General features: G+C 47.8%; 1 protein-coding gene and 1 pseudogene across 1 annotated transcript; both read right to left on the bottom strand.

Moving 5' to 3' along the window:
• Positions 1–7,200: 7,200 nt before the first annotated feature.
• LOC125516109 (uncharacterized) lies at positions 7,201–21,197 on the bottom strand. The gene is made up of 12 exons (XM_048681584.2): positions 20,511–21,197; positions 18,488–18,585; positions 18,317–18,403; positions 17,846–18,227; positions 16,798–16,934; positions 16,523–16,714; positions 16,377–16,446; positions 16,153–16,285; positions 9,781–9,894; positions 9,607–9,700; positions 8,156–8,235; positions 7,201–7,591 (listed from the first exon to the last, which is right to left on the bottom strand). The coding sequence occupies exons 1-11, from the start codon at positions 20,829–20,831 to the stop codon at positions 8,199–8,201; spliced, it is 1,665 nt and encodes a 554-aa protein (XP_048537541.2). The 5' UTR covers positions 20,832–21,197; the 3' UTR covers positions 7,201–7,591; positions 8,156–8,198.
• LOC147964393 (uncharacterized) lies at positions 9,911–14,763 on the bottom strand (annotated as a pseudogene).
• Positions 21,198–24,235: the final 3,038 nt, after the last annotated feature.

The raw sequence follows: 24,235 nt of genomic DNA, 5'->3' as shown, positions 1-24,235 counted from the left end.
TGCCTGCCTTTGCGGCCGTAGTTCCAGAGGCCCATGGCTGCGGGCGGCCGGCCGGCGAGGTCTAGGCTAGGGTTTGGGACGTCGTCGCCGCTGTCGGGTTTCGAGGAGGCCGCGGGGTGGCGTGGGGCAGTGTGGACGACAACCCGTCCATGCTTTCCCACTTAAAAAATGACGGCGACCGCTCGACGTGCGGATGACAGGTGGGACCGCCCGCTCGTGCGCATTGATGTGGGCGGGTGGGAGGTAGGTGGCCGCCTGCCACGCGGCCCCGACGCGGACGAGCGCGCGTTTGTTTGGTGTCCGCCGCGACCCAAACCCGGCGCAAGTTTGCGCTTGAAATGGGTCAGCCCGGACACAAAACAGACAAGATGGGTCCGATCCGTCGCGCGCTGGGCTGCCTTCTTTATTCGTTTTACCCTAAACAGACGGGACCGGACAGGATAGGGACGCGCGGTGGAGTTGGCCTAAGAAAACCAGTTGCTCCTGCCGTGCAGACAGATGTCCATGCCCAAGTCCCGTCACCGTCGTCCAGATGGATATGGGTCTCGGCACCCCGTCCCCATGCGCGCGCAACAGTTCTCCCTTTCTCCGCCATGATGGACGCCGCTCCAAAACAGTGCCGACACGGCGATTAGATTTGCTGACCGTGAATGAATGAACGGACGGACGGCCTCGTCCGGCCCGGTCTGGTGCCACCGGAGACGCCCGCCGACGCCGACACCGGAAAGTACAAGGAGACCATACCCTCCCCGCGCCGTCCGATGGCGAAAGGCTACTACGCTAGCTAGCTCGCTAGGGAACAAATCTGTCCGCAAAGATCCATCGTCCACGTAGCAAAAGGGCTACCTAGATGCTTGTCTCTTTCCTGTCCACGCATTCCCGTTGCAGCGAACGGCGTGATTTTTTTTCTACGGCGGTAACGGCTCTCGTTTTTTTTTAACCTTATCTGGTCATCTCGGCCGGGAGAATTTACTTGATCCGCTCCCCCCACCCGCTCTGCTATCCCCCACGTTGACCACGCCGAGACTCGAGGGCCCCGGCACGTGACCCCCCACCACCAACCCCACTCAACACCACCACCACACTCTACTGCCTTGGCTGAGCCCGAGCCTTATCCTCTCTACCGGAAGACATCTGGACCGTCCGTTCCATCCGACGGCGAGGGGCGGTCCTCGGCACGCCCCGCGGGCACGTGATCGCCAGCTGTTCGCCCACCGGCTGCCCCGCCCGGCGGCCACTGGCCGCCGGCGGTGGCCCTGCCGCCCCTCGTGGAAAAGGCAAAGGCGAGTGGAGTGGGGCTCTTTCCGAGAACAGCAAGGGGGTCTACGTGCAAAAACGACGCGGATCCAAAATCGGGAGAAAGCGAGGGAAACGTTGGCGCCCAACCCAATCAGTTGAGCTGTGACGAAAAGACCGCGGTGCCCCTCTCCGCTGTCGTTTCCGGCGATACTGTGGCGGTCAAAGTTGTACTGGGCAGAGGGCAGCGCAGGAACTTTTCCTGTCGACCGGTGGGGCATACATGCAGGCATGCAGGCCCCAGTAGGGTGCGGTGGGACGGACGGACGGGGGCATGTCCGGGATGGGACGAGGCATGCCGCCTTCCTTCCTTCCCCGTTGCTGTTCGGTCGTACGTACGTGGTACGTGCTCGATCGCCAACGGAGGGGGCCGGGGTGGGTGGCGTCCGTCCCTGATTCTACCTTGGCGCCGGCTTGTCGTGTTGCGACCCGGATTAGGTGAGATTATTACTAGCGTCTTTGGGGTGCAATGTGTCGTGCCGTGACCAGGTGCTGTGGACACGGCAGCCAGAAACGACGGCAGGTGGGCCTTTTTTCTTTTCCTGCCGTGATTAGTGGTACGAGAAGCTAGGGTTAGGAGGAGTAGCCGTTAATGGTGGATGGACGCACATGCACGGCGGGAGTGAATGGCGATGAGTTTTACGGTGGGTGGGTGGAAGTGCAGCGGCGCCATGGAGTAATAACGCTCCTGTCGTCTCCGACGGAGCGCATGCGCCATGCAGGCGGCGGGGCCCGGGCGGGGGCGGCCTGGATGCCTGCGTCGACCCTGGCCTGGCTGCTGGTCAAGCGGCCGGGCTCGATCGACTAGGCAGGCATGGCACGGCGCCGAAGGCCGAACCCATTTCGATCCTCTCACCCGTCCGTCCGTCCGTCCATCGGTCCGTCACCTGCCGGTGCATGCGCTCCTGGGCGTATGTAGAGTACTGTACGTATGCTTGTACGCCCGGCATCCCATGCTGACCACGCACTCATATGCTGGGCACGCCGGGCTGGGCGCGGATCCATCGGTTTCCCCATGCGTAGGCTGCAATGTGTAGCGTAGCGTAGGCCGTAGGGGAGGCTTCAGTCCGTCGGCCAGCCGCTGCACCTACGGATATTTTACTGGTGTAGCGTCGTGAGAAATCTGCTCGGTAAAGGAGATGCTCCTGTCGCAGCTGCGATGCCATGCCATGCCCTGGCCGGGTGGGTTGCGGGGCGCCCGGTGGTGGTGGCGGACTGGTTAACGGAGTGGACCCGCCTGCCCGCTAGCCGTGCTCAAAAGGCTACGTACGGCTCTGACACAGATTATCCACCACGGAGCACTCGGCTGGGCTCGGCTAAGTTAGGCTAGGCTCGTTCGAACAACCGCGGGCAAAGAGGGGAAAAAACGACGCAACATAATTCAGCAACTGTGGCAGAATACAACGATCAATGTATCCAGAAGTGGACAGGGCTGCTCCTTCAGTCCATATTATTGCCCGCATGCTGGAACCATGTAAGTACATTTTCATCACATACGTGCTCTCCCCGGCTCCTCGCAGCCGTCCCCCCATCCCATGCAAGTCTGTGTTCCGAACTTGCAACGTTGCGTGATCTGGCCACCACGCGCCGCAGATGCCATCAGACTGGTCAGTGCAGGCACTCCTAGCCCGCATTGAATCCCGCCATTCATTCATTCATTCATTCATTTACACATCGAGTTCGTCCGATCACACTCCCGGATCTCCTCTCTGGCAAAGCCAGCAAAGGAGTATCTTTTGATTTCTTCCTTCAGTCGTCCGTCCAGTGGGCTAGCACTCGAGTAGCCATGTAGACCAGCGGCAACAGCCCTCCATCCTTGTCCATGTGAGGCTCTCTAGACAAATATTTGTAGCCCATATTGATATACTTACATCCTGTGGCGTATTAGCCATAACAAACAAGCAACGCTCGTTTCAACTTTGTATAAGCACGTCCTCTTGATCTCCTTTGATGGTGGATCTGCGCCAACATGTTGGTCACGAGCCTCTTCTCTTTTGTGTAGCATGTAGCAGGTGTCCGGTCAAGCATTCTGCCCATGTTGCGCGCCATGTGATCCGAGCTCCATTGGCATGTTCCTGAGATATTACTATAGTCAAATGTGCTGCTGCCACACCCTAAAGTTTTGTTTTCCACAGCCTATGTTGCCGCTGGAGCTTAAAGAAAGGGCGTCATGTCGCGGGCCGAACCAACCGCCGGAGGTGCGTGCCGGGCGCCTGTGGCTTCCCTCGGGGCACGGACCAGACGCCAAGCTAGGCTCAAGACAAACGATTAAAATTTAGATTTGGTTTTGGTTTTGGCGGAAACACGAGAATTGGCAGGGTGGTTCAGTCCAGTTGCTTGTCAGTGATCGGATCAGTTTGCAACTTGTAGTATCGTCGCACCAAGTGGATCAGCGATAATTGTAACCCGCAAAAAAAAAATTGTGAATTTTTCACATGGATGTTCATGTATTTTCACCCGTAAAATGAAGCATGTGGAGTACCCACCGGCGGCACGCGTATCATATACTCCTTTCATTTTTTTTAATACAAGGCCACTTTGTTCTCGTGTCAAATTTTGACCTATAATTTTGATCAACAAAATCTGAATTATATGTCATAAAAAATATATCATCGGAAAGTTCTTTAAAATGTGCATCCGGCGAAATTCTTTCTATGACATCTAATTTACTTTTTGTTGGTAAAATTAATGATTAAAGTTAAACATGAAAATATGGAATAATCGTGTATAAGGGAATGGAAGGAGTATTATAAAAGAATGGACGAAGATGGCCAACTACTTTGTGTAGCTGAATACATCGAGAACACACCCCATACACAACTCTCCATCTAGACAAGAGTTACATGATTATTACACAGTCATTGTATCAACTCCATCTGAAAGGCTGCTCCATTGATACTAGCCTGGTGTGATCCCCGCTCCCCCAATTCTTGATTTATCCTAGTGAGCACCATCGTCACAGATGGCACATCTTGGTTAAAGACGATGTTGTTCCTATGCTTCCACCGCTCGGAGAGGACCAACTGGATGATCGCACAAAGTTCCTCGACCGTAGGGCATCCGAAAGGCCCATATATATGCATCGATAAAGGGGCTGCATGCATCACTCTGATGCAGAGGTTGGGGTAATCCTTTTTTTCTAAAAAAAATAATATATGCACCAATCTAGCATTATTGAATTAGCCTCGTATATATGCGTAGTCTCTCGATCTCTCTCAACCAGTTTGAGTGTGTTAGTCATGTGTGTACTCTCTGTGTGTGTACTGTATTATCCAAGTGTACGCTATTGCATACTCGACATTGTCTTATATGCATGTTACCAACACAATGTGGTTAGGACAATACGGCTCACCATTGGAGAACAGTATGCACGCCACGATTGGTACCGGACATATAACACCATACACACATCGACTTTTTTTTAGGCAAATACACACATAGACTTCAACCTAGTGGGTCACAGATATCATAATCCAACTAGGAGGAATCTTTTTTTTTTCTTAAAATAAGGAGGCACCTATTTTACATGTGATCTTGAACCTAGTGGTCCCTATTGTCAGCCTCTCCATATACAGTCCTTTTTCAATGACTATGTTTGTTGACTACGTCGACAACACCAGACGATGGCGCCTCGGCGAGTGCACCAAGGCAGCAGACAACGGAGAGGCCTCGAACGGGAATGACTCATAGCTGAGTAAGACGCTGCAGTGTAGTCCCACGCGAGGGGACGATGGTTGACTGGTTTGGGTGCGGGGTGGGGCTGCTGTCACCAACGAACAATAAGAGGTGTGGAGGTAATAGAGGGATGGCCTGAGAGGCGGTTTAGTGTAGAGTGGGACGGCGAGGGGAGCGCTGCAGCGCCATCAGCCACGGGAGGCGGGAACAGACGACCTGACCGCACTCGTTTGAGCGATTGAAGGAAGAAGACGGGAGATTGAAGATGCAGAATAGCAGTTGGATATCAATCCAACGACTTGGCAGATTCATTTGTTGCTATGTTGTCGATGCCTTGCATTGGCTTCAACCTCATGGGTTCCAACGCTTTTCTAGCGAAAGGTGGGTCCCAAATGTCAGACTTCAAATATGTAGCGGAACTACGACCTTCTTTAAGAATTTATAGTTCATTTGCTTAGTGGGCCAACCTAAAAAAGACTAAAATTTCCTTCAAGGACCAAATCCATCTCTCATCTTGAAAGATTTGCACTTGGGCATTCTTAAAAGAAAATTAAAGTCGGGCTCTGTATTTTTCTTTTAAAAAATTGAGCGGTCATTTTCTAAGAAAAAACAAAAATCGGTAGCAGATGTTGAAATCTGTTGGATCCACTTGACATGGGTATGTTGGACTCGAAAAGCAAACCAAAAGAATGTGTTAAGAAGTTGGGCAAGTGAGGACTCGAACGAGAAGAACATGTGGTATGGGGGTTAAAGGGATAGCATGGGACGTGCTTCATGGTAGGGCACACAGCAGCACAGTCGTTCGCACGAGGGTTGGGAGCAGACGGTCTGGCTGGAGCTGGTTTGGGTGGCTGGAGAAAGAAGACGGAAGATTGAAGGAGCACGCCAACAATTGGATTTGAATCCAACGGCTGCCAGAATGACTGATGCAAGAATCAAGGAGACACTTGCATGTGTACGGCCATGTTAACCTACTAGGTCCCCGGTGTCAACTTTTCCTAGCATAGTTCTCTCGTTTATTAATTACGTTGATAATTTGATGGTCTTCGACGTCAACATTATAGTAGGAGCCATCACTTTTTTATGCTTTTGATCTTTACATAATGCTTGAACTGAATTTTTGTTTCACACTAGTCGATTCTACGTTAGCACCAAGAGTAGAAACGACGGCACGGTGGCAAGCGCAACCAAGCAAGGGTTGTTGGCGAGGCCGGAACGGAATGACTTGAGCCGGGAACAATGCAACAGTGGCGTCCAAGGCTAAGGGTTGACTGGTTAAAGTACGGGATAGGGTTGTTGTCGCCAGAAAAGAACAAGAGTTGTGTAGGGTTAAGGGATGGCCTAGACGGCAATTGGGGTTTCGAGGTGCACCCGAAAGCTTTGCCGGTCTCAAGGGCCGGTAGCACATTGTCCGGCCGGCGTTGGTTTGTGTGGCTTAAGGAACAAGATGGAAATTAGAAGCACGCTGGCCATTGGATTGAAATGCAATGGCTAGACTGATGCGAGGAAGGGGCGTTTTCTTGCATACAGGTTGAGAAACCTATTGGGTCCCGTGGCCTTCAGGCTGATGGAAATTTGAAGCACGCCGGCCATTGGATTGAAATGCAACGGCTAGACTGATGTCAGAAAAGGGCGTTTTCTTGCATACTCCCTGAGCCTTGCATGAGCCTGAGCAATATTAAAATAGTATCCCGTGGCCTAGAGTACATGCATGTGTCACACTTTGCTTCTGCCTGAGTCAGGCCTTCGATTTTGGTGGCCTGGCTCCAGCTAATTACCTGCCGTAGGAGTCCGGGTCAGGCTGGTCGAAATGATGCTCAGGCAGGGATGTAAGTGGCAAATAAATGGCGTTCGCTTAATTATTTTTTGCTAGCTTGATAGTTTATTTTCCTCAAACAAATAAAAAATCTTTTTGAACTATCATATCATAAGTGGATTTTAAACAGGATTAAACAGGACCCGGTTGATATCCCTATACTCAGGCACCAACCAAACAGATGCATGCAATTGTCTGGCTTGTTTTAGGTTAGGCAAATTTCTCTCATGTAGCAAACCAAACAGCCCCTAAATGCCGTTCCTATTATCCAGATAGCTGCTCGAGTGCAGCGGTGCGCACACTGTGGCCGTCCCTATTCTCCAGATAGCATGCTAGAGGCTATATCTATTCTCCAGGGCACAAACCAGACAAGCAAGCAATGAATCCTGCCTTTTCTAAAATAGTAAAAATAATAATCAAAGAAAGCTCTTTCATGTTCGAGACTGGAAATAATCCGTTTCTGCTATAAAACGATCAATAATACTCCCTCCATAAAGAAATATAAGAGCGTATAGTGATCTAAACACTCTTATATTTCTTTACAGAAGGAGTACGATACAGCATGAAAATTTGGCTGTACGACATTCAAATGCTAACAATAAATTTCAGCAAAGCTGCATGCTCTAGCTTTCTCTCATTTTCAAAACATCCCCAAAAAATACATCAGAAGGTGCTACTAAGTCTTGCTGTGTTCCCATAGGGGAGAAAAAAGATGCCACAAGATTTGTATTCAAATGCTATGACCCAATCTTCGAGAAATGTTGGTTGTTCTGTAGCAACTGTCATCTGGGGTAGTTCATTCACCTGCCAAAACAGAACATAAAAAGAAGATGAAAATAATTCACAGCTCCCACTCTGAGCTTAATACTTAAGAGAAACAATCATTACAAAACTCTAATAGGATAAATACTTAACCATGTAGTTTCATGTGATGACTCGCTTTACGGTGGCAAATAAAATATAGTTTTATCCTAAATACTTTTGTAGACTAGCTAAAAGTTATGTTTCGGGACTATATCAGCAATACTACCGCAGGTGATATTCTGTTCAACGCAGTAGCTTCTTCCTGCTATAGCATGGCAAGAGGTTTGAAGAAGCAATGGAGATTCGTGTGAAAATTTCTGTACATCTCCGATGTTATCGTTTACGTATGTTTCCGGTGAAGTTGAGCTGTAACTGTAAGTGAACACTCATCAGGTTGATAAGCACAGCAGAGTCAACACTGGTGGTTTATATATGCTTTGCTGTTAGAACATAAATAGTGACGATGCGGTTGTAAAATAACTTATTTCCATTTTACTTGAAAGGAAATGTGGTGTATCCTAGAAGCCATAAAAAGAAAGGCGCATAGAAAGGACAAATGAATACCATCAAGCAGTTAAAACAGCAGGAGATTGGGATCTGTAAATCATCACACCCGGTTATCCTTTCTCCATGGGCGCTGGGACCTATTTTAGACAGTTGCAACAAGATACTGGGTCAGCCAACAGTTTTACTACTATATCAATAAAAAAAGGCCAACTTACTGAGCTGGCAATACTTCTCGGACTAGAAAACGAGAAAACAGAATATCCAGCCCAAAATAAATAAGAAATTTGTTAACACCAAAGAAATTGAGCATATTGACACATCAATTCTACGCAGTGAATTAAAGACTGAACACACCATCAGCTAGAAGTCCAATCATGCTCAAAGTATAACTTGCTTGAATGAAGAAGTGTTTATAGAAAAGAAAAAAAGACACAGATATGAGCAACTGAGCATGGCTTGACAGAACATATACAAAGATATTTATATCTTGAGAGCAAATGTAAAGAACTAAAAGCCTCAGGCTATAGATTTCCAAAATGAAACAGAAGACTACAAATCCATGAAAGTAAGGTATCAACAATCTGTTTAGGACCTCCAGACTTCATAATTCAAGCATCCCAAAACCGCAGGTAGTAAATTTGTCACCTAAGCATATTTGGCGAATCCTTTCAAAGTAAATCAGTAACCTTTCTATAAAATAATCATATCGCCAATCAAAATTACTTCATCTGTTAGTTCCCACATGAGATGGTGGAATACCCCCAACCCAAAATGTCCCTAAAGGCCTGAACAGCGGGTAATGAAAACATCGGGTCACACTAGCAAGAGGGTGGTAGGTAGGTAGGTAGGTGACATGCAGAAGAAATACTGACAATGGTGAATGCCAGCTATTGCTTTTCAAGAATATATGAGAATGTACTGCCAAGAAAAGTCTTTTGACAACACACCGTAAGGCATAAAAAAATGATCATTTTTCAGAAAATGCTACTTCATAGCATTATGCTTCAATTACAGTACTATATCATATTAAATTGCCCAAACATAGCAACACATACAAATATGAGTTCTTTTTACCAGAGTTAATGGGTCTACAGCATAAAATATCAGGGCTCGTTTGATACAAAGGGATTTCATAGGATTTGTATCCTTAGGAATTTTTCTATGATGGTTGTTTGATTCGTAGGATTGGAATCCTTAGGATTTTTTTCCATAGGATTCATTTGTACTACATTTTGGAGGAAAATTTCCATCTTCAAAGCTCTGTAAGATTCCTTTGTTTTTCCTGTGCTATCAAACACTCTTCCAAATCCTGTAGGATAGAAAAGGACATGACAATCTATTCCTACGTTTTTCCTGTTCCCGCGTTTTGAGAATTGTGAATCAAGGAGGCCCTCAGATGGGGTAATTAACAGAAACACGTTGGTGACAGAAAACCACTGTAGCAGCAACTCTACAGCATTTAGGGAAGAGGGATACAGAAAAATAATTTGGTAAGATTAACTCCTTACCTTGTAGTTACATGATTTTCAACTACTTTCTGTTCATCTTCACTGAACATGAACCACTTGTCTTGGTTCTTCATTGTAGCTTCTTTGTCAAATTCTGACATAAACATGGTATTACTAATCACTATATATTTGCAAATGAGTAAAATGAAAACTTATCTCATAATAATTTCTTACCTTGGCGCAATATGTTTGTATTGTTATTACAATAGCCATCCAGCTTCCAGTATGCTACTCCTTTGTCTACCATGACAGGCGTGGACCTAAGGACACATCCCAGTTCCTCTAATTCTGCATAGTTGGGAAGTAAAAGAAGAAATTAATACAGCATGGCTAGCTCAATATCCTTTTTTACTAAAAAAAAGCATAGACATTTTACACATCACATAATAAAACAGAAGGACAAGAATACACATGTCAGAAGAGACTCAGTGGTGGGGGTGTACAACCACACCTCCCATCTTATTAAACCTCCCAACTTAATTAGGCTCAGTATGCTTGAAATGTTAAGAAACTAAATTAAGCATTTTTACTTTCACATTCTGAAAAGTAACTACCCGGCCAGTCTAGACTACACACTATGCAAAATATTGAAAATAAAAGTAAACCAAAAATTGCAAATGGAGGATACATCAAATTGAAAAGGAAAACTGACACTCGAACTGCGCTTCTGCTGCATAACTAAAAGTTGTCAATGAAAGATTATGTGATGTTCAAAGTAAAGGGGTGCCTCATGAATCATGATTGCTTCTGTTCCAACTTATTTATTTGGAGTTAAGATGGAATTTTCATCATCATCAACAACAACAACAACAAAGCCTTCAGTCCCAAACAAGTTGGGGTAGGCTAGAGGTGAAACCTATGAGATCTCGCGACCAACTCATGGTTCCGGCACATGGATAGCAAGCTTCCACGCACCCGCGTCCATGGCTAGTTCTTTGGTGGTACTTCAGTCCTTCAGATCTCTCTTTAAGGACTCCTCCCATGTCAAGTTCGGTCTACCCTGACCTCTCGACATTATCAGCACGCTTTAGCCGTCCACTATGCACCGGAGCTTCTGGAGGCCTCGCCGAATATGCCCAAACCATCTCAGACGATGTTGGACAAACTTCTCTTCAATTGGTGCTACCCCAACTATCTCTTATATCATCATTCCAGACTCTGTCCTTCCTCGTGTGGCCACACATCCATCTCAACATGCGCATGTCCACCACACCTAACTGTTGAACATGTCGCCTTTTAGTCGACCAACACTCAGTGCCATACAACATTGGGGTCGAATCGCCGTCCTATAGAACTTGCCTTATAGCTTTTGTGGCACTCTCTTGTCACAGAGAATGCCAGAAGCTTGGCGCCGCTTCATCCATCTGGCTTTGATTCGATGGTTCACATCTTCATCAATATCCCCATCCTTTTGCAGCATTGACCCCAAATATTGAAAGGTGTCCTTCTGAGGCACCACCTGCCATCAAGGCTAACCTCCTCCTCCTCGTGCCTAGTAGTACTGAAACCACACCTCATGTACTCGGTTGTAGTTCTAGTAAGCCTAAAACCTTTCGATTCCAAGGTTTGTCTCCATAGCTCTAACTTCCTATTGACCCCCGTCTGACTATCTCGTCCACTAGCACCACATCATCCGCAAAGAGCATACACCATGGGATATCTCCTTGTATATCTTTTGTGACCTCATCCATTAGCAAAGCAAAAAAGATAAGGGCTCAAAGCTGACCCCTGGCGCAGTCCTATTTTAATCGGGAAGTCATTAGTGTCGCCATCACTTGTTCAAACACTTGTCACAAATGGAATTTTCATCATATCAAAGAAAACATATTGTGATATCAAACTCTCACTTAGCATTTTAAACTCATTTCCACCCCTTTAAATAGGACAGGGTATGAAGACTTAATCAATATTATTATCTAGACCTGGCTTTAGGAGTGTTTGCTCTAAACCTCAACCAGCCCATAATCACCTTCAAACTTGTTAGAGTTATATATAGCCATGTGATGTCCCCATTGTATAAGGGGTTTTCTACATATTTACCACACATGTACTTGCCTCATGGAAATGCAATTTGCATATTCCCAACATGGCATCAAAGCCCTAGGGTTCTAATTGCATATTCCCAACATGGCATCAAAGCCCTAGGGTTATTTTTCCCGCTTTCCGAAAGCGAAGCAACGTAATACTCCTGAAATTCCTTCATACTGGTAGTCTAGAGCAAACTTACTACCTGACCCAACATGTCGCTTATGATTCGTGAAAGTAAGGCCATGGCGTCATGCCCTTATGACAGTCTAATTGCTATGCTGGTAGGACCATTGTTGCCATCACGTCTTACTTTTACAAGGCTTGTTGAATCTTCTGTTCTACCTATTTCACAACGTTGCAAGAACTGTCTGTAACAGTTTACTACACTCCAGGGAGGGGTTATCATGGCATCACCTTGGCATTGAGATAGCACCCCCAAGGCCATATCAGACGCCAAGGGCCATCATCCTAGGTATTTTAGTTAGGCAAGCGCCTAGACAGTTTAGGTGAGACCATCAAAATATGGATGTCGTCAAGAGTAATAGGAGCATTATATTAGGGAAAATCTCATCTTTAAGATTAGGGTTTCATACCTAAAAATCGAAGAAAAATGGACTTTGGAGGGTGGGGGAGCGATCCTATGAGGAAAAAGTTCCTAACATGAGGGGCCTTTGACTTGGTATGTTGATCAATTGGTAATACAAGTTGTGCTAGCCATGGCTACGCTAACAACAGAAGCAGCCCGATGGTGAAAATGGCAAGGCCGTCGACATCAAAATAGGTGGTAGATTGGTGTCACAGGAAGAACATTGTGTGACATACATATTTCCATTATCGGTGATGTCCATCCTTGTCACAGTTGCTTCTATTTTGGCAGGATAAACACCAATGGGCCTGATGGTATCAAACTAGAAAACAAAGTGGGAAGCAGAAGCAGCCCGATGGTGAAAATGGCAAGGCCGTCGACATCAAAATAGGTGGTAGATTGGTGTCACAGGAAGAACATTGTGTGACATACATATTTCCATTATCGGCGATGTCCATCCTTGTCACAATTGCTTCTATTTTGGCAGGATAAACACCAATGGGCCTGACGGTATCAAACTAGAAAACAAAGTGGGAAGATGTGTATGTAGAAGGGTGAACACAAAGCAGTATGGTGGATGCACAAATAAGTTTGCCAACTGTTATGACCGGCATATTAGGGGCTTAGCCCAGTTAGTTGTGGCCCGGTTTATCTTATCGTTATTAGGGGCTTAGCCCAATTATCTTATTAGGAGGATTATATAAACTCGTGTAAGGACCCGTTTTGGGATTAAGCAAGAAGCAATCATATTTGCTCGGCTTCCTTAGGAAGCCGGGAGACCTAACCCTAGCCGCCGCCCCTGCTCTCTCTCTCTCTCTCTCTCTCTCTCTCTCTCTCTCTCTCTCTCTCGGACGCACGCAACGACGGCGCCCCAGCGCCAGTGACCACGCCTTACTCCACGCCATCCCTCCTTCCACCCCTACAACCTGAGACCACGCCTTGGTAGGGATCCGGTTCCTACCAATTTGGTATCAAATAGCTTCGGTGCGGTCACGTCCTCGCCGCCGCCCACCCGCTGCCGACCGTCCTGATGGCCACCACGGCCAGCGCCCCGCTCTTGCCAGTGCCGGTCACCTCCGCCGCGCCCGTCCCCGTCGTCTTCACCCTGGAGGAGATGACGGCTGCAATCCAGGATCTCACCCAGGCGGTCACGGGCATCTACACGTTCCTTGCGAGATCCTATGGGCCGTAGCCGCATGTGCCCTTCGCCACCGCCCCGCCGCCGCAGCAGCCGCCATCCTCGGCGACCCCCGTCGCCGCCACCATGCAGCAGCTGCCGTGGCAGCCGCCACCAGCAACGAACCCCGGCGCCTCCGCCATGCAACAGGGGTAACAGCTGCAACCGCTGCCACCGGCGACCGCGGCCCTGGGCATCCCAACGACGGGCCCGAGGGTGCCCATCCACCAGGTCCGGTTTCCCCCGTCGTCGTCTCCGTTACCGGCCTAGCTCACTGGATCCCTTGAGCCGGTCTACACGACGGCCTCGGTCGGGCCGCACGTGCTGCCCCCGCCGGCGACGCACCCGGCCATGCAGTTTGGCGGGTCCTCGGCTCCGCCGAGCCCTTCGCCGGCGTCGACAGGCCCTGTTCCAGGGCAGCACCCTGATGCCCACCTACTCGGCCCCGTCATCCTCGCTGCTCCGTGCTGACGAGGCGCACCCGCCCGTCGTCCACGTCCAGACGCCGCCGAGATTCTCCAAGCTGGAGTTCGCGACCTACGACGGCACCGTCAACCCCCTGAATTGGCTCAACCAATGCGACCAATTTTTCAAGGGACAGCGCACGCTCGCGTCCGACCGCACTTGGATCTCCTCGTATCATCTCCGAGGAGCCGCGCGGACGTGGTACTACGCCCTCGAACAGGACGAGGGCGACATGCCACCATGGGAGCGCTTCCACGATTTGTGCCTCTTGCGCTTCGGTCCGCCTATACGCGGGAGCCGTCTGGCGGAGCTTGGGCGTCTTCCGTTCCTCACCTCCGTGCAAGACTTCGCCGACCGCTTCCAGGCACTGGCGTGCCACACCCCGAGCGTTTCGGCTCGTCAGCGGGCTGAGCTCTTCGTCGGCGGCCTACCGGATCACATCCGCGTGGACGTGGAGATGCGCGGGCCACAGGACCTCCAGACGACCATGTACTACGCCCTCGCGTTCGAGCGTCGCGCGGTGGCCATCCAGCAGGCGCCACCGCCCCGAGCCGCTGGGCCGCCACCCTGGCCGAAAGTTCCCGCGCAGGGTCAGCCTGCCCAAGCTTCCGCGGCACCCCTCGCCGCAGCTGCGGCACGCCCGTTCCGCCGGCTCACCCCGGCCGAGCAACTCGAGCGTCGCCGCCAAGGGTTGTGCTTCAACTGCGACGAGCCCTACGTACCGGGCCACGTCTGCCCACGACTCTTCTACCTGGAGGCTGCATGCTACATTGAGGAGGACCCCGCTGCCGCCGGGCTCAGCGACCAACCTGCCCCAGTTGACGCAGAGGTGTTTGGCGACCGTTGATCTTCCCCGCCTTCCACCTCGAGGACGAGCTGTTTGTGCAGGCGGGGAGAGATGTTATGACCGGCATATTAGGGGCTTAGCCCAGTTAGTTGTGGCCCAGTTTATCTTATCGTTATTAGGTGCTTAGCCCAATTATCTTATTAGGAGGATTACATAAACTCGTGTAAGGACCCGTTTTGGGATTAAGCAAGAAGCAATCATATTTGCTCGGCTTCCTTAGGGGGAGACCTAACCCTAGCCGCCGCCCCTGCTCTCTCTCTCTCTTGCACGCAGGCAACGACGGCGCCCCGGCGCCGGTGACCACGCCTTCCTCCACGCCATCCCTCCTTCCACCCCTACAACCTGAGACCACGCCCTGGTAGGGATCCGGTTCCTACCACCAACAGACATCAATCTTGATTGACTCTGACTCTAAAACAATGGTCAAGTTCCATCTTATTTTACAAAATCAGGGAGCAGAGCACATATGAATTAAGGTAATCAACGTATTATCATATGTTTCCTTTTCTTAGGGCTACCTTATCTTGGATGGTTATGTCCACATGCATGAAAGAGTTGGGTTGCACTATACAAACAGTATGTTTACAAAAATGGCCAGGGCCTCTTTGATTAACAGGATTTTGAAAACGCAGGAATAAGAAAAGTAAAGGATTGGAGTGTCATGCCCATTTCAATCCTACAGGATTAGCAAGGAGTGTTTGATTTCATGGGAAAAGCAGAGGAATTGCAAAAAACAGGTTGGAGTGGATGTTAGATTTCCTATGAAATGTAGTACAAAAGATTTCATAGGAAAGATTCCTATGGGATTCAATCCTTTGAATCAAAGGACAAATGTAGGAAAAATTCCAAAGGAGTTCAATCCTCCAAAAATCCTATAGAATTCCTTTGAATCAAAGGAGCTCTCAGTATGCATGTATGGTGGAGGGGCAGACAATTTGACGTCAGTGGAAGTTACATATTCCCTCCGGTCTTAACTTTGATCATTTGTTTCTACTACTCCCTCGCGTCTTTGAGAAGATAGTATGTTGCACAATCTCCAAGAATAGTACTTTGACCATCAGTTTCTATTATGGTATAATGTTTAAAAGTTAATAAAATCATTATAATGTGCAAGTATTTTTTAGACAAATCTACACATATGGTTCTCACTCACCCAATCAAAATATTTTAGAAGATATTGCCTTATTGGTGGTTAACGTTTTAGAAGTTAGACCAAAAATATGCCCAGACCATCATGTTTTTGTCGACTGGAGGGAGTAATATAAAACCTAATAATGTAGTTATATTACAAAGGTACTTTCCAGAAAAATACATATATACATATTAAAAGGTATACTGTATTTGATGTGAAATGATATATTAAACGTGATTGAAAGATATCAGACATACTGTGAACTGAACAAATGCACAATACTAAACAAATTTAACCATACTGCCACATACCCTTCATGGCTGCCTGCTTGACTTCTTTTGCCTCTTTTATTTGACAAAAGATATTATTAGCTTCTTCATTGCCAGTGATTTCTCCTCCCATTGTTTTAGCCATGTCATTCTGTCTTTCTTTTAGCTCCTTTTCCTATGAAACAAAAGAAAACTGCTGATCACTAATGTCAACCAAGTGACTTGACACTTGAACACAAAAAAAAAGGAACTTCTCAACGAAATACCTTCTCGGTTGCAGCACGGATCTTTTGTCTGGCCACACCCTCTCTAGCTTCAATCCTAGTCCTCAACTTTCTGAAAATGATACAAGATAATTAATATGACAGTAGTTAAGTGAACTTCTTCAACACATATGATAGCCTGTACTTACTCAGATGATAATGCCTCGTCACACAGAGAATTCAGCACATCCAGCTTATGAGAAGGGCTCAAATTTTTATATCCAGATAGCCCATGGCTTAAGCAGTCAAGGATGAAATCTTTTGCATGTAATGTCGAGTCAGTGATATATTTGCTGAGTTTTCTTATCCATGTATCCCCATGTTTTGGATATTTCAAAGGCCTTAAGGAAGGAAAAACCTCATTTAGTCATTTTTCAACTACATGCGCAAAACTAGAAGGAGATACAATTTGAAGTATACTTACTTGTAATTGCCATTTTCTATGACAGATAACAGGTTTGTGTGAAGCTCAGCAACAACTGAAGACACCTCTCGGAGTTGACGATCTCCAGTTATGTCTTTGACAATTTTTTCTGATTGGCCCTTCCTTATTTGGAAGATCTGCTTAAATCATTTTGTACATTATTCTATTTATAATACGGAACAAAAGGTCTCTAAAAGCAAGCAGGTAGCTAAGAACTGGTAAGAATTCCAACTATCGAAACAAAAACCAAGTTTGATGACAGATTATAAATACAATGCAAATAAACTTTCTTTAGATTATTACAAATTGACATATCATAAAGAATATGCCTCTCAAGTTGATGATCTGTTTTGTGTTAACAAGACAGAAGTAACAAGAACAGGATTAAGATTCTAGACCTCACCAACAGCAGAATTTATGAGCTCAGCAACAATCTCAGACAACCTCACTTAGCTACTGCAAACAGGATTTAGAAATGACAAATGAGGAGTCCATGCATCAAACAATGCAACACAAAATAATTTCTAATTGCTGTACACTCAAAATTGTTCCATGGTGCTTGTTAGAGATAGAAGACGGATTTAAAATAATTATGACACTTTCTGGAGGTAGATGAAATCAAGCATACAGATCATTAGAGATATACCAAGTGGGCACTTGCATAGACATGCATCACTATCACAAATATTGTGAAGCCCTTAAGACATCCTAGTCTCAGCAATGAAATCAAGCATACAGATCATTAGAGATATACCAAGTGGGCACTTGCATAGACATGCATCACTATCACAAATATTGTGAAGCCCTTAAGACATCCTAGTCTCAGCAATGATTTGCACGACATATTGCGCTGGTCAAGTTGTCAGAAATGTAGATGCATATGTCATATGTGATACTCCTTCCGTCCCGTAATATAAGAACGTTTTTGACACTAGTGTAGTGTCAGAAACGTTCTTATATTATGGGACGGAGGGAGTACTAAGGAGATTTTATCGCAGAAGTGTAACTAACATATGATTAAAAAATACTATTTGCTTTCCATAACTACCTCGCCAAATGAGCGACAAAACTCCAAAAATTGAATGGCGGCACCAACATCTTCAGGCTGCATCTCTACACCAGCAACGCAAGTCACAAGAGTACCTCTGGGTATGACTATTTCATCCTTGAGAGCATCGGTGCTCTCAATTCTCCGCAGGTTGCCCTTCGGTCTCTTGACAAGAGTACCTCTGGGTATGACTATTTCATCCTTGAGAGCATCGGTGCTCTCAATTCTCCGCAGGTTGCCCTTCGGTCTCTTGACAAGAGTACCTCTGGGTATGACTATTTCATCCTTGAGAGCATCGGTGCTCTCAATTCTCCGCAGGTCGCCCTTCGGTCTCTTGACAGAATGGACCATTGGTCCTGCTGGCTCCTCCCCTCTCCTCTTTCTGCCAAACAAAACCAGATAACGAGTATATAAAAACAATAACAAAAACCTATAATCCCTCATGACAAGCACCAGCTTCAGATTGCTCACTTGCACTTGCTGCAGTTGCAGTCATTCCTGCACTTGGGGCATTCCCAGGCTTCCTCCTTCAACACCTCATCCGCAATCAAAGGGTACCTGTTAAATAAAGAGAACATCAACAGACCCATTCAAGATTGCCTACCACAGCCTCTAAGAAAAAGCAGAGAGGACATATTGAACCTGTTACGTATGCAATTCTTGCAATATCTGAGAGTGCACTTGCCGTTCTTCTTGGACCCTCTGCAAGCTGCCGTGAGCCCTGTTTTTCTCTGACGGCACTGAGGAATAGCAACACAGAAGAGATGAAACGAAGATACATTGAGCAGAAGCGAAAGGGAGCAGGAGCTAGGTCCGGATGTTAACTATGGCTCTATGCGGCACCATATTTACTGAGGTGTGGTTTATCTTCGTACGATCGCAACAAAGGCCCGCAATAAAGCAGTGCTATGTGTGAAATTACACTAATTTGAACCAACTAAATTGAACCGGCCATATACATACTTTCTTGATTTGCAATATTTTTTAGTGGATCAAAACATCTTTCTCTGCAAGTTAATTTTCACATATGTTTGTAATATTAGTCGAGACGTGCATTTGCACGTGCACGCTTACTAGTTGAGCAGAAGCGAAAGGGAGCATGAGCTAGGTCCGGATGGATCCAGTTCTGCTTTCTTTCAGGATTTCTGGCATATAATTTGGGTGGACAACCAGAAAGGATAAACAGATCTTACATGATTTTGTTAAGAAAAAAAGATAATGACAACAATCCGTAGTAACTTCAAACCAATTTCCCTCCTTAATTGTCCAGTGAAGTCAGTCACTAGAGTTGCAGGATTACATTAAAGATATCATAGATCTCTCGGTCAGGAAGTTGTGTGAAACGCATCTTGTCTTAACAAAATCAGATCCATGGCATAAAGGATTTTCAGTTGTCTCCCCCCTGTTTTTCCTCCCTCCTGTTCGATCTGTGCGGTTCTTTGATTTGGTGTTTGTAAATCTTTTAGATGCCATCCAAGTTTTTGGCTCAGCGTTTTAACGAAAATCAAGGTAGGGGCCTCCCCTCCCGAATTTGCTTTCTTTTCTCAACAAAGCGCAAAAGCTTTGCGTCTCGGTGCATTGATAGAAAGAGTAATTTACACATGCCACTGCTAAATGGACATTACACAGATGCATTAACTGAACGACAAACGACACTGCTAAGTGGACATTACACAGATGCATCAACTACACGACACAAGCGTAGATGCCTTCCATACCCATGTCCAGGACACTGAAACCAGACGAAACCTTAATTACCGGGACAGAGATTCCAGTTCTGCAAAGGGCAAAACTAGGCCGCCAGGACAGACCTGCAGCCGAAATGCCCATGTCCAGGACACCGCAAACCAGGCGAAACCTTACATGCCCAACTAGACCTGCAGCCAAAATGCCCAAGTCTGCGGCAGAACCCACAGGCCTGCCTCCTAAAGCTGCACCCAACACCGAGATCCATCCAGTCCTGAACCAGAGAGTCAAGGCTCCAAGACGACACCTCCAAGGAGGATATGGACGGCGGCGGCGCCCGATCCAGCAAGCCAAATCTGAGGTTTTTACCCAGAACACGAAACCCCAGGGTGGAAGAGATGCTGAAACTCCACGACAACGCCTCTAAGGAGGAAGATGAAGCCCTCAGACATCAGCGTCGCCAACCCTGAAAGGCACGGCGTTCATCCTCTGGAGCTCCCATGCTAACCACTTCCATTCAGACCCCTAGCCTCACCAAGGCACCCGTCGGCAGCATGTCAAAACCACGCCCCCTGAGCTGGCATGTGGCGCAGGTGCCGCCATGGCAGGAGCAGCCAGCAGAACTGCGTACGGCCACATCAGAGTTGCATTGCCAGCAGCCCACAGCTGGAACGCCAACGCCCACCACCTTCAGTGGGCGCGGGGTGCCATGCACGCCGGCTACTCCCACCACCGGTGGAGGAGCCACCCGCCGCCACTGCAGCCCTGCCGAGAAGCGCCTATCCCACACATGCCGTCGCCATGGCCCATGGACCACCACGAGGCAACCAGAGGAACAATAGGGCGGCGGCGGCGGCGAGGAGTGAGTCGAGGGTCGAAGGGTGTAGCTAGGGTTTGCGATTGGGGATCGCCTCGTGAGTCGCCTGGCGTCTCGCGAATTCGCTCAAAAAAAAGGGAAAGGGAGGAGGGGAGCTCTCACCTGGTGGCAGATCCAGACGTCAACTGCGACGCCGTTCGTCTCGACGGCAGCGCCCACCTCGGCGCCGGCGCCGCTCCCCTCCGAGGCGACCTCCTTCTCGCCACCGGAGCCGACGCCGTTCTTCTCCGGGGCGACGCCCTCCGAGGCGCCGACGCCGACCGTCTCCGGGGCAGCGCCGACGCCCTCCGCAGCGGCCACCATGCCACCATCGCCGTTGCCCTCCTGGGCGACGACCTCCACTCCGACGGCGCGGTTACTCTGCGGGGCGGCGACCCTCTCCGCGTCGCCGTCGCGGGCGTCCCGGTTCAGATCTATCTCCATCGGCTACTCTGACGAGGCTGGAGAACTGGGGAAGGGATGGCGCTGGGTAATTCGCATCGAAACTAGAGAACTGGAATTCTGTGTCTGGAAAAATGAGATTTCTCGCGTTGGTGGAACTGGAAGGTGATTAACGCGACGAGATTGGAAGCGAGGGAAGAGCAGGGAGGAACTGTCCATGGCGGCGCGCGTCCGAGCAGAGCGAGAGTGGCAAGAACACTTTTTTTCTTCTTGAAATTGGGAAGAACACCTAAGTATACTTAACTGAATCCCCTGGTTAGTTATTATCAGTAGCTCCTTTTTACGGAGGTCCCGAGCCCCCGACCTTGGTTTTCACTGAGCGCCCGAGCAGCCATGGTAACAGAGCACGGGCGCAGTAGCCTGCGAGCGTGACGGCGGTGCATGTTTTATCTAACCAAGTTCCAGCATTGGAGAATCTAGCCAAACTAGCTGATTCATGGACTAATGCATTCTCTAACAATATTCATATACTCCCTCCGTTCCGAAATATACATCTTTTTAGACATTTCAAATATACTACAACATACGGATGTATGTAGACATATTTTAAAGCATAGATTCACTCATGTTGCTTCGTATGTAGTCATTTGTTGAAATCTCTAGAAAGAAATATATTTAGAAACGGAGGGAGTATATTACATGGAAAAAGTGGGTTGTGACATGTGATAATTGATAACAGTCCTCGAAGACAATTGTTGCAAGACCAATATTATCAGAGTTGATCATCGTTTGGTTACTGCCAACTGTCTGGACTAGATTCAAACCAAATCACAACGTCATAATTCCCGTTATAAACTGTATCCACACAAATATCAAGTTTCTCATTTGCTGCCGCTGGGAAATCACCTATATTATCTTTCAGTATTGTATGAACTACATCAACATTAAGTTTAACATATATCTTAATAGCCTTTAGTGAATGTGCAATCTTGTTGCTAGAGACCAGTTGAAGTGTAGATTTGGCTTGGTGATTGAACTTACTTTTCCTAGACCTCTTCTCTCCCACCATAAGTACCATGTTGTTGTTGTCAATGTTTTTTTAAATCTAATCTGACCAAGAACATGAACCTTATTAGGCGTCAGCCGGCTATACGAGAGGAAATACGAGTAACCTCCTCGGTCGTTTGATGTGACATGCTCAAGTCGGCTAATCCTATCCCTATGTACGCCGCACCCTTGTAGCGTTGCTCGTGGACGTACCACGGCTTCTCTTCCCTCATAACACAACATGTTTCTGCTCACATCGAAGTTTGCCTCGTGTCAGCCCATCCACCCTTTGGGGAGTCGTTGCCCCGTCGTTAAAGCATCATCGTCGATGTAGTCAAAGCACCCACATCGCTCACTGCAACCCGCTCGTCGTGTGACATCGCGCTTGCACCATGGCTCACACGGCGGCGTCTCTACTCTCGTGACATGCCTTCACAACACCGCCCTGTAGCACGACGACGTTCTCAGAGCACCGCCTTGCAGCATCGACGACGCGTCACAACATTCCTTGCTGCATCGCTGTAGGATCGAGAAGAGGTGTCTAAAGGAGGGGTGATTAGACACTCAACAAAGAAAAGTAGCAATTTTTAATTTCTTTAAGTTAAGGTGGAGTTTTAGCACAAGTTTAAACACTCACGATACATTTCAAGCAAGCATGGCAAGAGTATATGAGCAGCGGAAAGTAAAGCATGCAATTTGTAAGAAGGTAAAGGGATGGAATTGGAGTGTGCAAACGCAATTGGAGACACGGAGATTTTTGGCGTGGTTCCGATAGGTGATGCTATCATACATCCACGTTGGTGGAGACTTCAACCCACGAAGGGTAACGGTTGCGCGAGTCCACAGAGGGCTCCACCCACGAAGGGTCCACGAAGAAGTAACCTTGTCTATCCCACTATGGTCATCGTCCACGAAGGACTTGCCTCACTTGGGTAGATCTTCACGAAGTAAGCGATTTCCTTGCCCTTACAAACTCCTTAGTTCAACTCCACAATCTTGAGGGAGGCTCCCAAGTGACACCTAACCAATCTAGGAGACATCACTCTTCAAAAGATAATAGATGGTGTGTTGATGATGAACTCCTTGCTCTTGTGCTTCAAATAATAGTCTCCCCAACACTCAACTCTCTCACAGATTTGGATTTGGTGGAAAGATGATTTGAGTGGAAAGCAACTTGGGGAAGGCTAGAGATCAAGATTGTTGTGGTTGGATTGGAATATCTTGGTCTCAACACATGAGTAGGTGGTTCTCTCTCAGAAAATGAATGGTAGAAGTGTAGGCACGTTCTGATGGCTTTCTCCACGAATGGAGGATGGGTGGAGGGGTATATATAGCCTCCACACAAAATCTAGCCGTTACACACAATTTACCAAACTCGGTGGGACCAAATTATGAAACTCGGTCAGACCGATTTAGTAATGTGAACGTTAGGATTTAGGTGGGACCGATATGATCAACTCGGTGGGACCGATGTGCTAGGGTTAGGTAAAACCTCAAATCGGTTTGACCGATTACACAAACTCGGTGTGACCGATTTTGGTAATAAGCAAAACAAAGAGTTGGTCAAGCAAACTCGGCGGGACTTGTTGGGGAACGCAGTAATTTCAAAAAAAAAATCCTACGCACACGTAAGATCATGGTGATGCATAGCAACGAGAGGGAAGAGTGTTGTCTACGTACCCTCGTAGACCGTAAGCGGAAGCGTTATGACAACGCGGTTGATGTAGTCGTACGTCTTCACGATCGATCGATCCTAGCACCGAAGGTACGACACCTCCGCGATCTGCATACGTTCGGCTCGGTGACGTCCCATGAACTCACGATCCAGTAGAGTGTCGAGGGAGAGCTTCGTCAGCACGACGGCGTGATGACAGTGATGATGATGCTATCGGAACAGGGCTTCGCCTAAGCACCGCTATGATATGACCGAGGTGGATTATGGTGGAGGGGGCACCACACACGACTAAGAGATCAATGATCAACTTGTATGTTCATGGGGTGCCCCCCTCCCCATATATAAAGGAGTGGAGGAGGGGAGGGGCCGACCCTCTCTATGGCGCTCCCTAGGGAGTCCTACTCCCACCGGGAGTAGGATCCCCCCTATTGGGGAACATAGTAATTTCAAAAAAATTCCTACGCACACGCAGGATCATGGTGATGCATAGCAATGAGAGGGGAGAGTGTTGTCTACGTACCCTCGTAGACCGTAAGCGGAAGCGTTTATCAACGCGGTTGATGTAGTTGTACACCTTCACGATCCGTCCCGGTCAAGTACCGAACGTACGGCACCTCCGCGTTCAGCACACGTTCAGCTCGATGACGTCCTCACCTTCTCGATCCAGCAAGAGGGGCGAAGTAGTAGATGAGTTCCGGCAGCACGACGGCGTGGTGACGGTGTT

This window comes from Triticum urartu, chromosome 6A (genome assembly GCF_056163025.1).
Source record: "Triticum urartu cultivar PI428250 chromosome 6A, HENAU_Tu73, whole genome shotgun sequence".
Taxonomy (NCBI): domain Eukaryota; kingdom Viridiplantae; phylum Streptophyta; class Magnoliopsida; order Poales; family Poaceae; genus Triticum; species Triticum urartu.
Note: the sequence above shows the minus strand (reverse complement) of the source record. Positions and strands in the feature narration are given on the sequence as shown.